The 15004-nt window shown below is 29.1% G+C and overlaps 1 protein-coding gene across 10 annotated transcripts in view; it reads right to left on the reverse strand.

The window, feature by feature from the left end:
- Positions 1-5456: 5456 nt before the first annotated feature.
- Positions 5457-15004, reverse strand: part of LOC129916399 (neurexin-1) — a 124828-nt gene continuing 115280 nt past the window's right edge. For 6 of the 10 annotated variants that reach the window (XM_055996306.1, XM_055996307.1, XM_055996304.1 and 3 more), the window contains exons 18-20: positions 14142-14377; positions 6810-7116; positions 5457-6756 (exon numbers count right to left, since the gene is read on the reverse strand). In XM_055996306.1, the coding sequence (XP_055852281.1) occupies positions 5825-6756; positions 6810-7116; positions 14142-14377 (1475 nt within the window). In that variant the 3' untranslated portion in view covers positions 5457-5824. The remainder of the gene's footprint in view (positions 6757-6809; positions 7117-14141; positions 14378-15004) is intronic. The other 4 variants (XM_055996311.1, XM_055996312.1, XM_055996314.1 and 1 more) reach the window with 2 other exon arrangements.

Here is a 15004-nt window from a genome sequence, read left to right on the forward strand (position 1 = left end):
TCAATGCCTCGACCAGATTTAAAATTGAAGTTAAATCCCTTTATTTATTAGCTGCGTTCCTTTGGAAATATTTATCTACTGCTTAGTACTTAAAGCTGCTTTGAACTACTTTTTCAGTATAGCAAAAGTAGTTCAAAGTAGTTTTAAGTACTAAGCGGTAGATAAATATTTCCAAAGAAACGCAGCTATTATTTGAAAAGTATTTTTCAATCAAGAAATAGAAGTAGATTCTGAAAAAGAGAAGTAGGAAAGTAGATTTTATTTTTTTCCCAAAATCGAAGTAAATCTACTCCGATCGAAGTAAAGTCCGAACCCTGCTTTGGATTGGCTCAACAAAAAATGTTGTTTGAAGCTTCTGGCTTCTTTGGTATTTAAGCACTACCGTGTCCCCGGATAATTCTTTTTTCATGTGGTCATTGGAGAAATTGCTTTTTCATTTCATTTTCATTTTATGAATTGTTGCTCCAAGAATTGTTGATTTTTTTTTTTTTTTTTTTTCAATAAATTTTGTTCCAAAAATTGTAGGTAATTATCTTTTGTTTACTAACAAGTTCTTACCGAAATGTTATAAACATTGCTATGATTTTCTTTTAAGAAGTTGTTTTTAAATCAAGTTCATCAGAAAGTTTTTTTTTAAAGACATAAAATAAACAAAATATTGATAGTATGTGTAGTTTGAAGTCAAAAACATAAAATAAAAGTTAAGCAGAAACGACTTATTCCATTTGGCTAAAAAAGTTAAGCTGTTTTTTTTTTTTAAATAAGAGTAACAAGGATTTAAAAAACAATTTTTTTTCTCTATAATCTTCTTTAAAATATTTGCAAATCTTCTGTGAAGAAATTTTAAACAATAAATTAAAAAAATAAAATTAAAAGTGTAAAATGTGTATAATAATAACAATCGAGCTAATATAATAATGATCAAACAAAACAATTTAATAAATATAAATGGCTCTATCAACAAAATTCTAATTTCATTTTTATTTACATTTTTTAACCATTTTATCTGTTTGTTTGTTTGTTAACACTCCCATTCATTATAACGATTTATACCGAATATGTTGCTAATACTGAATTTGTCTATTATATGCTTTTTGTTTTATTAATTTATTTTTTTTTTGTTTTATTTTATTGAAACATGCATTTTTCAACAACTGTTTGGGACTAAAATAAGTATTTTTTTTTTGTTTAAATTATTCTACCTTGCGTTTTTTATTTATTTTTTTTTTTGTTTTTCAACGCATTTTATAGGTGTATGTAACTTATGTGCCTTTTATTATTCTGTATTTGTATTTATTATTTTTGTTTTCATTTATTTTTTGTTTACTATTTTATTGTCAAACTTTATTGAGTTGTTAAGTGAGTGAGTTATTATAAATGCAAAAGCAAAAAACAATGATTAAACAATAAAATTTCACTTCTACTATACCATTTATCATGTTTATGTAAAAATAAATATCAGCTGTGTGTTTTGTTTTTTTTTAATTATAATAAAGCTCAAATATACTTTTTAAACTTAAAAAAAAAAATAAATAGCAAATTAAATAATTATATTTTTTGTCTAATTTTCAATTTTACATAATTTTTGATTTCATAATTTTTTTTTATTAATAATAATAATATTTTGTTTTCATTGAGAATCAAATTTTGTTTTAAATTTGCATTTTGTTGTTTGTTATTGTTTATAATTATAATTTTAATTTTACCTAATATTTACATTTAAATTTATCATTTACTTTGATATGAATGAAAAAATGTATTTGTTTTTTTGTTTAATATTAAATTTATTTGTTGCAATTTAAATATAATTTGTATGTACAGTGCAAAATAAATTATAATTAAATTTACAATAATTTTTTGCTTGTATGATTTTTAAAAGTATATTTATAAATAAAATATTACACAAAAAAAGCCAAAGCGACATCTTTTTAATTTTTTATTTTTTATATTTTTTTTTTCAAAAAATAACTAAAAAAAGACAAAGTAAAATTTATAAAATAAAAAAAAAAAAAACGCATAGAAACGTGATAGTCTTCGTTAAATTGTTCAATATACATTAATACATATAGTATAATAGTCTTCAGAAATACAATAGATTAAAGAAAAAATTAGTCTCCTCTTTTTATTTTTTTAATATATTTTTAGCAAGTACAATAAGCGTACTTATAAAAAAAAAAACAATATTATAAAGATTTAAAATATATTTAGTCCTTGATAAAACAACACAAAGAAGTGTCATTGTAAGAAGTGCAAATTGTTCTTTTTTTTGAGTTTGAGTTTTTTTTTTTTGTTTTTGGTTTTTTGTTTTGTTTGGTACGAGTTTGTATCCTTCCTATGATATGTTTACATTTTTTTTTTGCATTAAATCTACTTTTTTTGTAGCTAAATATATTGTAAATGATTCGTTTCTGTGATATATTATGCATTTTTAAAATGATGTCGCTTGCAGAGCTAAAAACTAAAATTTCATTTTCTTTTATTTAATTTGAAAAACAAAATAAAATAAAAAAACGATTAAGAAAAGTCGCTGTTCAGTGATTTACCAACAACTGTCAAAATGTTTCAAGCCAATTTCTTCATCGACAGAATAGATTATATTGAAAATGAAATGAAAAACCTGTTGGTTAACCTTCTGAAATATAAAATAGCCTCGGATAAATTGCACTTATTGTTGAACCCATTCGAACTTTTGGTGGCATTTCCAGTGGAATACTTATTACAACCCAAAGCCCTATCCATTTTTTATGCCGCTCTGGGCAAAAGTATTATTTGCAGCCCTTTGAAATCATTAGGTCTAAAGGCATAAAAAAGTTATTACGACCGTATTCAGAGACGGACAATTTTGATAAAATAAATGTTTTGCCTTTTTGTGAAAAAGTTGTTAAAACTAAATGTTAGTGAAATCGTATTGGCATCCAAATTGCTAGGTTATTGCTTACTCGAGTCCTACACGGGCAATTTTCAAAAAATAATTGAACATAAAGCTACTAAGCACCACTTAAAGCAGTCTGATGATTGGTTTATTTTCCAAACCTGGATTTTTTTTTCAAAAATTAAGGCCCTAAGGCCACACAAAATGAATCTTTGAGCAATGGGAAAAGGTAGTTTAGTTTGACGAACAAAATGTAAATAAAGCAGAAATAGAATTCAGATCCAGCTACCAGCCAAAACTAAAAAAACATTTAGCAGGAGGTACTGGTACATATTTATCAAGTTTAAAGCAGACCCCACCAAAACCTCTAAAATTGTCAATAATTGCGTCGGAGATAAAAAAATTCAGAAAATTTCGTGTTCAACATAAGGCCATGACCTCAATCCTGCTTGGGGCAATTTGTTAGGGCAGTATGAAGCACAAAAATTCAATAGTAATGTAATGAGCTTTTTCATTGAAAATCTTTATTTTCAGCGGATAAAGGGGTCAAATGACAACTTAAATTTTGATCATACTGCTTTTCCCCTTATGTCATTAGTTTAGAGATAAGCTTCAGACATTTTTTTTTAACCTCTTTCATTTTCATTCTCTAGGTGGGAAATCCACGGCGAAATGATAAAAACGAAAAGTGTTCCCAAAATTGTACTACCAGTTAATTTGTAGTTTTGGTTGTTTGTTGGCAATTCGACTTGGATTTGCGCTTGTGCCCTAGAGACGATGTTTTTTTTTTTTTTAAATTTTGATTTAAATAACTTTATAAATTTTACTCTATAAGACTTGAGGAGTTTGTTAATGAAAAGTTATTTAATGTGCTTCTTGCTCTCCCGATTTTGCCACTCCCCCTAGATCGGACCCTGTTACGACCCACGTCAAAACAAAGGGCCCACCTTTTAAGTTGTACTTCTTGTTTTATTACAGATGACAGCCGATATACAGAATCTGCACTATACTGAAATGGACTTAGGCACAAGATTACCCAAAGTTCATAGATCTATTCTTCGTCCAGATTAAGATTCAAAGGAAATAGAATTATGAGTGGGATGTTCAACCGACATAGCGGAAGCTAAAAAACTTTGTCTGGACTCCAGTACTTGGAGTCTGCGAAAAATTCTTCATCTACAGAAATTAACCCAAATAATAATTAATGGGGAAATTGCCTTCAGGTGTTTTTTTCTAATATTTGATAAGCAATGGAAGCAATGACAACATAATGGGAAGACGATTTCGACCAGTTGCTCACCACCACCACCCACAACAAGAAGGTAACGTGGATTATAATCACCGAAATGAGTTTAAGGTAATGTTTCGAGGCTTATATCAAGCAATGCCCAAAGAACTGATCAAAGATAGGCAGAGCTTTTTAAACACGTTGGTTAATATACTCGTAATATGAAGTAAGAAATTTACCAACTCATTTGTAAAATGAGCATACTTGATGAGCGAAACATGAATACCATCTGTTCGGTTGACAAAAAAAGTAAAATAGTGTTGAACATTTATCATTTCATTCTATAAAGGTCTAAGCTTGAGCCCAATAAAAATATATTTTTTTTAATGCATCTTAATAAAAGAAATAAAATTGCATAGGTACTTGTTTTAGAGCTCAATTTGATTTAAGATGTTTTTTTTGTCCTTTGAAAAACGGTTTTTTTGAAAAACAAATTTTCGTCTCAGAAATCTCCGAAAAAAAGATTTTTTGTCTCCTTTGCTGGGACGCAAGTGTTATGATGCTATAGTACTCTTGTTAGCCTACAATTTCTTAATTAAATGAAAAAATCTTGCAAAATATATGTTATGATGTATATAAAAAACGTTAAGTTAAAAAAAAACTTCCGTGGCAAGAAATTTTAAGGCCTAGGGTTTAACCTCAATTCATTTTTATCAGTGTATAACGGTTATAGTTTGCCAAGATTAACTCTCATGATTAAAATAAAATCGAATTTACAGGAAAACTACAGCGAATATCAGTATAAACACTGAACAGCTTATAAATAAAATATAAATTTTTGTGCAAAGCTAAATTTATCTAAAAGAGAAATTAATTTAACACACGAGGACTTAGTAATTTTTTTGTGTTGTTTTTTTTTTTTTTTTTGTTTAAGTACATACAAAGATAATAATAATAATAATATTAATTAATATCATTAAACTAAATGCATTTTTTATTTGGGACTAAATTACAGCACCACGTATTTGTATATTTTTTATTCTAAAAATTAACTAATAACACTTTTACCTTAAAAAAATTCTTCTATTTTTGTTTTTCTTTTTATATTTTTTATCTATACACTTTCTTCCTTTATTAATCTCAATTTTTATACTTTTTATGATAATATTTCAACTAAACCATTCTTTTGAATAATATTTATATAATATATTTTTTTTTTGTTTTAATTTTGTAAAAAATATAAATTTTTACTTGCAATAATAATAATAATAATTTATTTATTTTTTTTTTTTTTTATTTAAGCTGAAGCCAGATTTTAAAATAAATAAATCGTCAATTTGTTTTTATTTTTTTAATTAATATTTAGATGTTTGATGTTGTTTGGTAATTTTTTGTATTTAAAGCTTTTTGTGTAGAAAAAAATTCAATCAAATTGCTTAAGTCCTTTTGAATAAGATTCTGTTTTTTGTTTTAAATTTTTTTGATTTTTTTTTTTGTTAATAATTTGAATTTTTTAGTTTAAAACTTATTTTTTTTTTTGAAATATTCTTTTTTGTTGTTGTTCTCAACTGTTTTTTTAGTTTTAGTTAAACTCTAGGAAATATGCAATATTTTTTTCTTTATTCGCTTGGTGTAACTTATTCATTTTTTCATGTAGGTGTGTTTGTTTTGTTTTAAAATTAATAATTTTTTTTTATTGCTAACTGTTCCTATGACTATACTTTTTACACATACCACTCTTTGACATCTTTGGAGTCACGCTTTTTCTGTTTGGGTTGCACCAGGCCCGCTGTCGATTGTTGACGGTCGGTTCCGTTTATGACGCCACTGCCGCTACCACCACCACCACTTCCTGCACCTCCCCCATTAACCCCGCTACTGCCCATGCCTCCATACGACCCACCTCCACGGTCACTCTGACTAGGCAAATTATTGTGACCATTGGTGAGATGTTGCTGGCGTTGTTGGTGATATGATCCATTTGTGCTAGTGTTACCCAAAAGAGCCGTATTCGGATTGTGACTTCCGTAAGCTGCAGCCTTTTCCGATTCGGTTTTGTAGTTGCGGTCGCCGTTGGACTTTAGCCACAGGACGAGCAGGATAACTAGGACAACTGCTATTAGGATGCCTGCTACTATTCCGATAATCATGGCAGTGCGTTCCTCTTCGATTGAATTGATTCGGCCACTTTTGCTCTTTGGTCTGTAAACATTGTTGTTGTATGGCGGTGCTGGTGGCGGTATGGGCTGATAGTTGTAAGGTGGTATTTCCGGTTCCGGTTCGGGCGGTGGTGGTGGAGGTGGTAATGGAACTTCTTCGATTTCGGTTGTTGGAGTTTTGTCAGGAGTTTCGGGAACGGTATGGCTGATGTCGTAGGGTGTTGTTTCCCGTTCTGGGGGCGAGGTGTGGACTTGGTGGTGAGTGGTGGTTGTTGTGGTTGTACCTTGGGGAGTTGTGACAATTGCTGTGGTTTGGTATGGTGTTGTCTTGACTCCAGTTGTGGTAACGGCGATAGTTGTGTCGTGAATTGTGCTGGTTGTTTCGGGCTCGGCTTTGCTAGTAGCTGTAGTGTGTTGGGTTTCAGTAGTGAGTACGGCATCTGGTTTCTTTGAGGTACCAGTGGTAGTTGTGGAACTTGAAGTGTCAACTATAGATTCTGAAAGAAGTTTGACTGTTTTAAAGATCCTGATTGACAGTAAGGAAGCTTACCTGTTCCTTTAGTTGATGTTGTTGATGTAAACTGTTCTGTAGTTTCACCATAATCCCCAGATCCATGCAAACAGTCTTCATCATCACATGTTCTTTCGGTTACACTTGTGTCACCTTTATCTAGGACACCTTTTTGTGGACTTGTTGGTTGTTTTGTCGGTGGAACATAAACAGGAGTAATCAAATCATCACCACTTCCTGATTCAAATGGCGGAGTACATTCATCTTCATCATCTCCTCTACAGCCAGATCCAGCTCCAGAAAATATAAGATCATCCATTGCACCTGGATAACCACTGGCTGGTGTCTGGAATTTTACACACAAAAATATTAACTTATCCATTTTTGTATGAAATTCATTTAAACATGCAATTTTTGGTGCAATTAAATGATTGGTGTTGGCATGAAATTGAATTAAAAACAAAAAGAAAATCAAGAACGAAAAAAAGTGGGTGGAAAGATAGAAAAAAAGGTGCAAGAATAATTTTTTTTTCAAAAATTAATAAATTTAAAATGTGAGTTTTTATTATAAGAATAAAAAAAACATAAAGAGAATTTCTAAAAAAAAAATTGATCAATGAGTTTTAATGCCATTTATGAATATGAATGGATTTTTAATTTTTTAAATAAATCAAAATGCAAATAAAAGGAATAAAAATAAATATTAAATTAATATTTAAATTAAAAAACGTAAATTGTATGTTTTTATATGTAATTTCTTTTCCTAATTGTTTTTTCTTGGTGTTTAGTTTTTTTTTAGATTTTCGTGTACTAATTCATTTAATTTTTGAGTGTTGAAGGAGTTTATTATTGCAAAAGCTGAAATACAATTGTGTTTGTTTGTGCTGACAAGTGCAAACGTTTGAGGTCGGCCTCATTTCAAAATATTTCTATACATTTCTGTCTTTTAAACTGATTAGACTGATGTTGTCCTGCACTGACTTTCTTTCTCAAGAGCTGAATATAAATATTCGAAAAGAGGAATTTAGATATTTTAGGTGCATTTTTGATATTGAAAACAGTACATAAACCGGTTGATAATTCTTGTCGATTTTCACTACCTTTATACTTATGGCATAAATAAATTTCATATTTTTTATATTAACAACCTTTTAAAAAATGTACTCAAACTGAAAAAAACAACAACACATAATTTGAAAATTATACAACAGATACTTTGATTACTTGTTTTCGATCTCGAGCATCGACCGCAAAATGATCAAATATCTAAACTTTTTTCAGTTATAAAACTTTTTTTTCAAGGATTTACTATTTTTTCCATCAAATTCAACTTTCAATTTTTTAGAATAACGATATTTTGATAACAGTCTGTCGGAGGAAGAAAATTAGCAAAGCATCTTTTTAAAGGCTTGAACATTTTTCACTTATTGGTGAATGAGATTGGTTTCTTTTAGTTGCAAAGAAAAAAAATCCAAAATTTAAACTTTCTCTGTTTACTGAAATGAAAAAAGTGTTTTTTTCGCAGTAAAAATTGACAATAAAAACATTTTTAAATTTATCAATAATGTTTTTCTTTCGCTGCTTGATAAATGAAACTAACTACATATCGTCGGTCTCATAAAGTAAATAGACTTAAATTCAAATTTGCACAGCACTTTACTCCTCAACTAATCTGTAGTCTCTCTACTCTTTCGTCTCTCCTTTAAAATTTTGATTTTGGGAGTTACGAGGTTTCCTTATGAGACCGACGATATGATCTTTTATTTCAACTTGTCAAATTAAATCTCATTAAATCTCTAAAATTGCATTAAAATATTTTTTTTCGAAAATTGTAGGAACGATTTTTTTTAAATCATTTTTGTTTAATATAAAATTTCAAAAACTTAAAAAAAAAACAAAAATCAAGAAAACGGTTTTATTACAGGTACAGTTAGTAGGGTAGTAGGGGCACCATTTGGGGTACCTTTGCCTGTCCAGTTTTTTTTTTTCCAAACTAACAGAATATTAAATACCGAAAATTCAGTTTCTGTTGCACATCCCTGATTGAAAACTTTCCACAAAATTTGACAGCTTTTGGCTGGACACGAAATAAATAAGACGCTTTTGTTAGTTTTTTAGTGTTGAGGAACCAAAATATGAAGGTACATAACCGTCGTAAATTTTTATTGTTTGTCTATGTCTTGTTAAATTAATATGTATTTCATACAAATATCCTTTGATAATTATGTTTATAGAAGTGATTTTTTTTTTCTGTTTAACTTATAAAAAATTTATAACTAAAATTTCGAAAGATCAGCTTGTTGGGTACATCTGCCCATAGGCGGATTTAGGGGGGGGGGGCACGGGGGCACGTGCCCCCCCCGGAACTTAAAGTTCATACTTAAAGGAAATCAAACTATAAGAGTTTTAAAAATATATGAATAATAACAGAAAGAACTTGAGTAAAATTCTTGTCTATTTCTGGCTGAAAATGCGAATTTTGTTGATTGTTTCATCCCTTTCCCATGAAAAGCTCCACCTCACAAATAAATAAACGATTTTTCGATTTAAAAAAAAGTGAATTTTCAAAGTGATTTTGGTGAAAAATTTTGATATGGACATCGAATGACATTGAATGATATAAAAAAAATAATTGTATATGCAACTCTATTTTTTCATACAGAGGGGTTAAAAAATTTGCACTTTTTTCGTTGTTTTTTTTCAACATTAGTGTTTTTAAAATAGCGGAACACGTCACAAAATTGCATAAACTATACATTATAGAACTGCAATATATGTAGAACAAACTTGCATTTCAGAAGTTTGCCCAAGTTTGCACCCCAAAAATAAAGACCCCTTGAAAAAAAAAAACTCCTCAAAAGCGACCCTTACTTATAGATTTTTATAAATATTATTTTATTGAGAAAATTTCTCCAGGGATACCTCTAAAAATATGTAAAAATAATAGTGTTCCAAATTTCAAAAGAATCGGTGCAGTAGTTTTGAAGTTATGAGGAGCACCGGCGTTGAAAACATTAGTTGTGGGGATAACGATTTAAAGTTTTGAACTCTGGACTAAAAGACTAAAACGTTCCTAAGGGTAGTATTAAAATACTTATAACTTGGTCAATTTGGCTCCAAGAGACCTACGATTTGAACACAATATTCTTGAGGTATAAAACAATTTAACCCCTTGTAGCCCCATGTGACATTTCTGTAACAAACCGAAAAAGATTGCATAAAAGCTCTACAAACTATTTTTTTTTCTTTTGAAGCTTCTAATATTATAATCTTTAAGTATTGCTTTATCGAAATAGTACTTCAAATTTCTAATAAATAGCACCAATAGTTTTTAATTGACAGTTAATGTTGAAAGTTGGGCTTTTTTTGAAAATAAGCAAATTTGTATAAAAACTACGAAATTCAGAAAAAAAATTGTTTTTGTTAGTAAACCCCACGGGGTTTTATTTTTGGATTTTAGGAAAGTGCCTAAAAATTAATATTAGATAGTTTTTTGCTTGAATTTTTGAGTTTTTATATAAAAATAAATTATTTAAACTTTTTTTTACTCCCAAAATATCGAAATAACTAAGTAAATAATGACTTTATTGAATTTTTAAAAAATACGTGTTTTATTAAAGATAAAGGCCAATCGATTGACTTATTAATTTTTAAATTTACGACCTTGGGTTACAAAAGGTTAAAAAGTAGGATTCAGTTTTTTTGTTATTCTTAGGAACTTTAATATTTATTAGAATGAAGTCTTTAGTATTTGACTAAAAACTACTAGGTCATTAACTAATGGTATAATTATGTCCATAATATTGCAAAATTTTATACAAAATCAATTAAAAAACGTAAACATTTTTTTTTTCAAAATTTCATCTTTAAAACTTAATTTCTCAAAATCTATTTGGTGAAACAACTTAAGTCAAAAAATTAAACAAAGAATAGATTACTAACTTTAATATAGCACAGAATTGTACGTGCATTTTCTGATTTTTTATATTTTTTTTCTTCCGGCTAATCCAGGAGTAAGAGGGTTAGCACTTAAGTGGCTTTTACTGTAACAAGAAAATGAAAATTTTTCCTTCCGAATAACTTTTTGGTCATTTGGTACCTATTTGATGTGGGAAATGTGCCTAAATATTTTTGGCCAGGTTTAAGACCACTGTGGGTCGTTAAAATTTTCTGCTTGTTAGTCAGTCGTATGGTACTTCACTTTATTTCTAACTGTTATTGCTGTTTTTTTTGCCAATCCGTCCCTTGTGCCCCCCCCAGAAAAAAATCCTGGATCCGCCCCTGCATCTGCCATTTGTTTTTAGGGAGGTTTTGCTCTGGTAAATGCACCCCATGGGGTACTTTTACCTTTGTACTAAGAATCTCAGTCCTTAAAAGAAATAGAAGCAGAATATTCCTGAGCTCCTGCACTTTTTAACACTTTTTAAGTAAGTTAACTTCTGTCCTAACTTTAAAAATAAAATACCTTAACTTCAAATATGCCCATTTTCGCGCAACCTTCAAAAATGTCCTAACTTCAAAATGGCTTTTCAAAAAAAAAAAAAAAAAAACAATTAAAGTCTTGGAAATTAAATTTGCAGGTTTGGCCCCATCTATCATTGTCGGCCCTCTTTTTTGGTTACAAGGAAATTAACACAAGAAACATAGACAACATCCTCGTTTGGTTTTAATGCGAATCAGAAAAAAAGCCCAATTCGAAAACGCTTTGTAGTTTTAATCTCAACTGAAAATAACACGATACTTTTGCATGACATTTTTAAATGTTATGATAAAAAGCGAACAATCTTTTCTTAAGGGGGGAAATCCCTCGGGACGACAGCTTTTCCAATAATTTTTTTTGGAAAACTGAAAGCATTTATAGAAATTTGGGAAAGTATGTGATATTATTGACATTATAAAGTATTGACACAATTTTTTTGAAGTACAAAAAAAAAACAAAATGGCGGCTCTACAGCTCTTTAAAGTTGACGCCTCGAGTTTGCGCCGTGCAATGTCCAGGTCCAGAAAACTATTTATAATCAAAAAAGAAATTTTTTTCCAATAAAATATATTAATACGCATTGCATGAACCTAAATTTAGTAAAAAAAAAGTGTAAAATAAAAATAAGAGACCAAAAAATCGAAAAAAACACAATGTTTTTTTATAAACAAATTGTTAAAAAATATTTATTGTAAAAATTTTGTTGAACTTTTAGGTTCATGCAATGGCCAATAATTTAGTAATTTGCAATTTATTTTAAGTCGATAGCTTCATTAGTTTTTGAGTTACGTTGCACGGCGCGGAAATAAGCGCGTTTTGAGGAAAAAGCGTTTAAAGTTTTCGTTTTCGTACTGAGGTATGTTCAATGGGCATGGGTTTCGGGACTATCTTGGGGCATTTGAGGCTTCATTTAAGGCTTAGACCACTGAAAATAGTTTCTTCGGTTGATAAATGAATTTATATGGCAAAAAAAATTAATGCAAAAATAAAAATTTCCAGATAGTCCAGTAATTTTAGGTTTTATCTGCGGAAAAATTCCTACTGGGCTCGATTTTGGTATAGACTTTCGTTACAGCGTTGTTATGAAGATGTGAAAAATCGACATTGATATCGCGTCCGCGTTAGAAGTTATAGAGGTCAAAAGGTCACGAAAATTAGTTTTTCGCATCATATATCTCGCGACCTGCTGCTCGGAGGTCAATAGAGGTCTGTAGAAAAATTGTTCGTCATAAAATTATCTACAAATATTCGATTGAAATCGCTCTATTGCGAAAACGGTTAGTTTTACAGAAAAATGCATAAGGCAATATTTGTAGAAAATTTGATGACAAACAATTTTTCTATAGACCTCTATTGAGGGATTTCCCCCCTTAAATTCAGATTTGTTCGAGGCTTTACGAAATCCTGTTTTCATATTGGCTAAAAGGATCATTTATCTAGGGATGATAGGCAAAATTTTAACTTTATTAAAACGACTAAAGATGCTGGAGTGTGTTTTAATCAAGTCTAATATGCAGTGTATTGCTGAGCTGTAAAATCCTACCTGCCTACCTGTAGAAAAATGCAAAAGCTAAGGTATTTATGTATGGACATTAATGTGGTCCCATCATGCCTTTGCGAATTCAAAGGAGATTCACCAAATTTGGTAAGTTTTTATTCTTCGAGGTTCTTTTATTTTCTATTTGAAATAAGCGGAGTTCACTCTGATTTAAGAGCCGTTAGCGTCTGAACTTTAGTTACAACAATTGGGAATTCTGGTTAGTTTTGCCAGATTTTCATATTCGTGAAAGAATAATGTACAATTTTTAAACACAATTTCGGCATCACTAAAGATTTCAAATTTCTTAATTTCAGATTTCTTAATTTATCAATTTAACTTGAGAATTCCTATGGTGTTTTCTAGTGTTCTGAGTTTTGTGTTTTTGTGTTTTTTTTTTTTTTTATTTAGCAATAACAACAAAAAACGTATAAACATAAATGCTATAGGGACTTTTTTTTTTTAAATGTGAATGAACCTGACTGATTGCAGCTGGTTTTGTTTAAGTTAATGTTTTTTTTGTTTCGAGAAATTACTTTGCAATTTTATATAAACCCGTAGCCGAAATTAAAATAATTTAAAACAATTTTTCTGTATTAAACAGCTTTTGATCTGACTTAACGATTTTTTTCTTAAACATACTCATAAATATGTGGTTGAAAAAATATAAACACAAATTAAAATTAAATACAAAAACTAAAATAAAAAATATTAAAACATTCATCAATAAAAATCCCATGTAGTGAAATTATAAGAAAATAACAAAATTAAGTATTTTTGTGTTTTTTTTTTTTTTATAAAAAAATGCAAGGACTATTAGCTTAAGCATTCTAATTATTATTTTTTGTTTTTATTTTTTTTTAATAAATTATTTTGCATCAATCCTACACAAATACGAGAGAAAGCTATTATAGGCAAATATACACAAAGATGCAAGGATTGAAATACACAGATCTTGATATACATAATAATTTATTTGATTAATTTTAATTAAAAAATTAAATTAAATTTAAAATTAAAAATTTGTGAAAAAAACTAAAAAAAAAACACACACAAAACAAAAAATATATAAAAAATCATAAATTAGCAAATCAAAAATGTTTTGTTTTGATATTTTTTTTTTGTTTTACTTATTATATTTGCATACACATTAATGAGAATAAAAGAAGAATTGGAGAACAATGCTGATTGATATATTTTTTTTTTGATATTTTGAGAGTTTGATATCGACTTGATTCGAAAAATAATAAGAAAAGAGAAGAACGAACGAACGAATAACGAGAGGCGACCAGTTTTTGATTCGCGCTCTTTTGATTTGGAATTGAATTGATTTGATTTGAATAAACTCCCTAACCTGCTGCATTCTTTGCAGATCATTTCTATCTAATACTCCAGTTACCAATTGTACATCTCCTCGTATCGTAATGTGTGGGTCGCGTTCAACGGCAAGATCCAATATGCGTAGTTTGTTGATGGACAATCCAGCTATAACTCCGGCAAATGGTCGTTCAATTCGAAATCGACCCGAACGACTATATTTGCCACCGACTTGTATGTTTGTCATTGTATTGAATACTGTTGACTGATGACCTGGGGAATAAAAAAGGTTTAAATATAAATTAAGTGTTTCGATTTGTTTTAGTATACTTTTTTTTCTTATAAATGGAAATAATAGATACTTATTTACTCAGGGCTAGTGACAAAAAAAAAAAAGACTTAAAAAACCTTTTGAACCACGAGTTATCTAAGCCTTTCTGAAAGTACAATAATTTTTAAAATATCGAAGTATCGAAGATCTTTGCACTGGATAATACGCCGGTAATTCACGATTTTTGAATTTATTTTTATTAATGACTTTTTGCACTAATCTTTGATAGGATATTCTATTGATTAATCTGCATTTATTATTAAATGTTTGACAAATGATATTGACAACTTACTAACTCAAGCTGATAACGTTACCTTTTTAAAACGGGATAATTATAAACCTTTTAAGGCTGTAATGCGTTAGTTAGGGCCTAACATGGAATTTTGCTTTAGTTACCCCTAATTTTATTTATGATTGAAAAGTTTGACTTTGAAACAAAAGTTACACCAAGATCTTTCTTTGCCAAAACTCTATCAATAGGTAACAAGTTTTTCATAATTTGTGGAAAGTAAAAAAAATAAAATAAAATGCACGACGTACTTGCTCTTAAAGAAAGCAGAATTTTTTTT

The sequence above is a fragment of the Episyrphus balteatus genome, chromosome 3 (assembly GCF_945859705.1).
Source record: "Episyrphus balteatus chromosome 3, idEpiBalt1.1, whole genome shotgun sequence".
NCBI classification, from domain to species: domain Eukaryota; kingdom Metazoa; phylum Arthropoda; class Insecta; order Diptera; family Syrphidae; genus Episyrphus; species Episyrphus balteatus.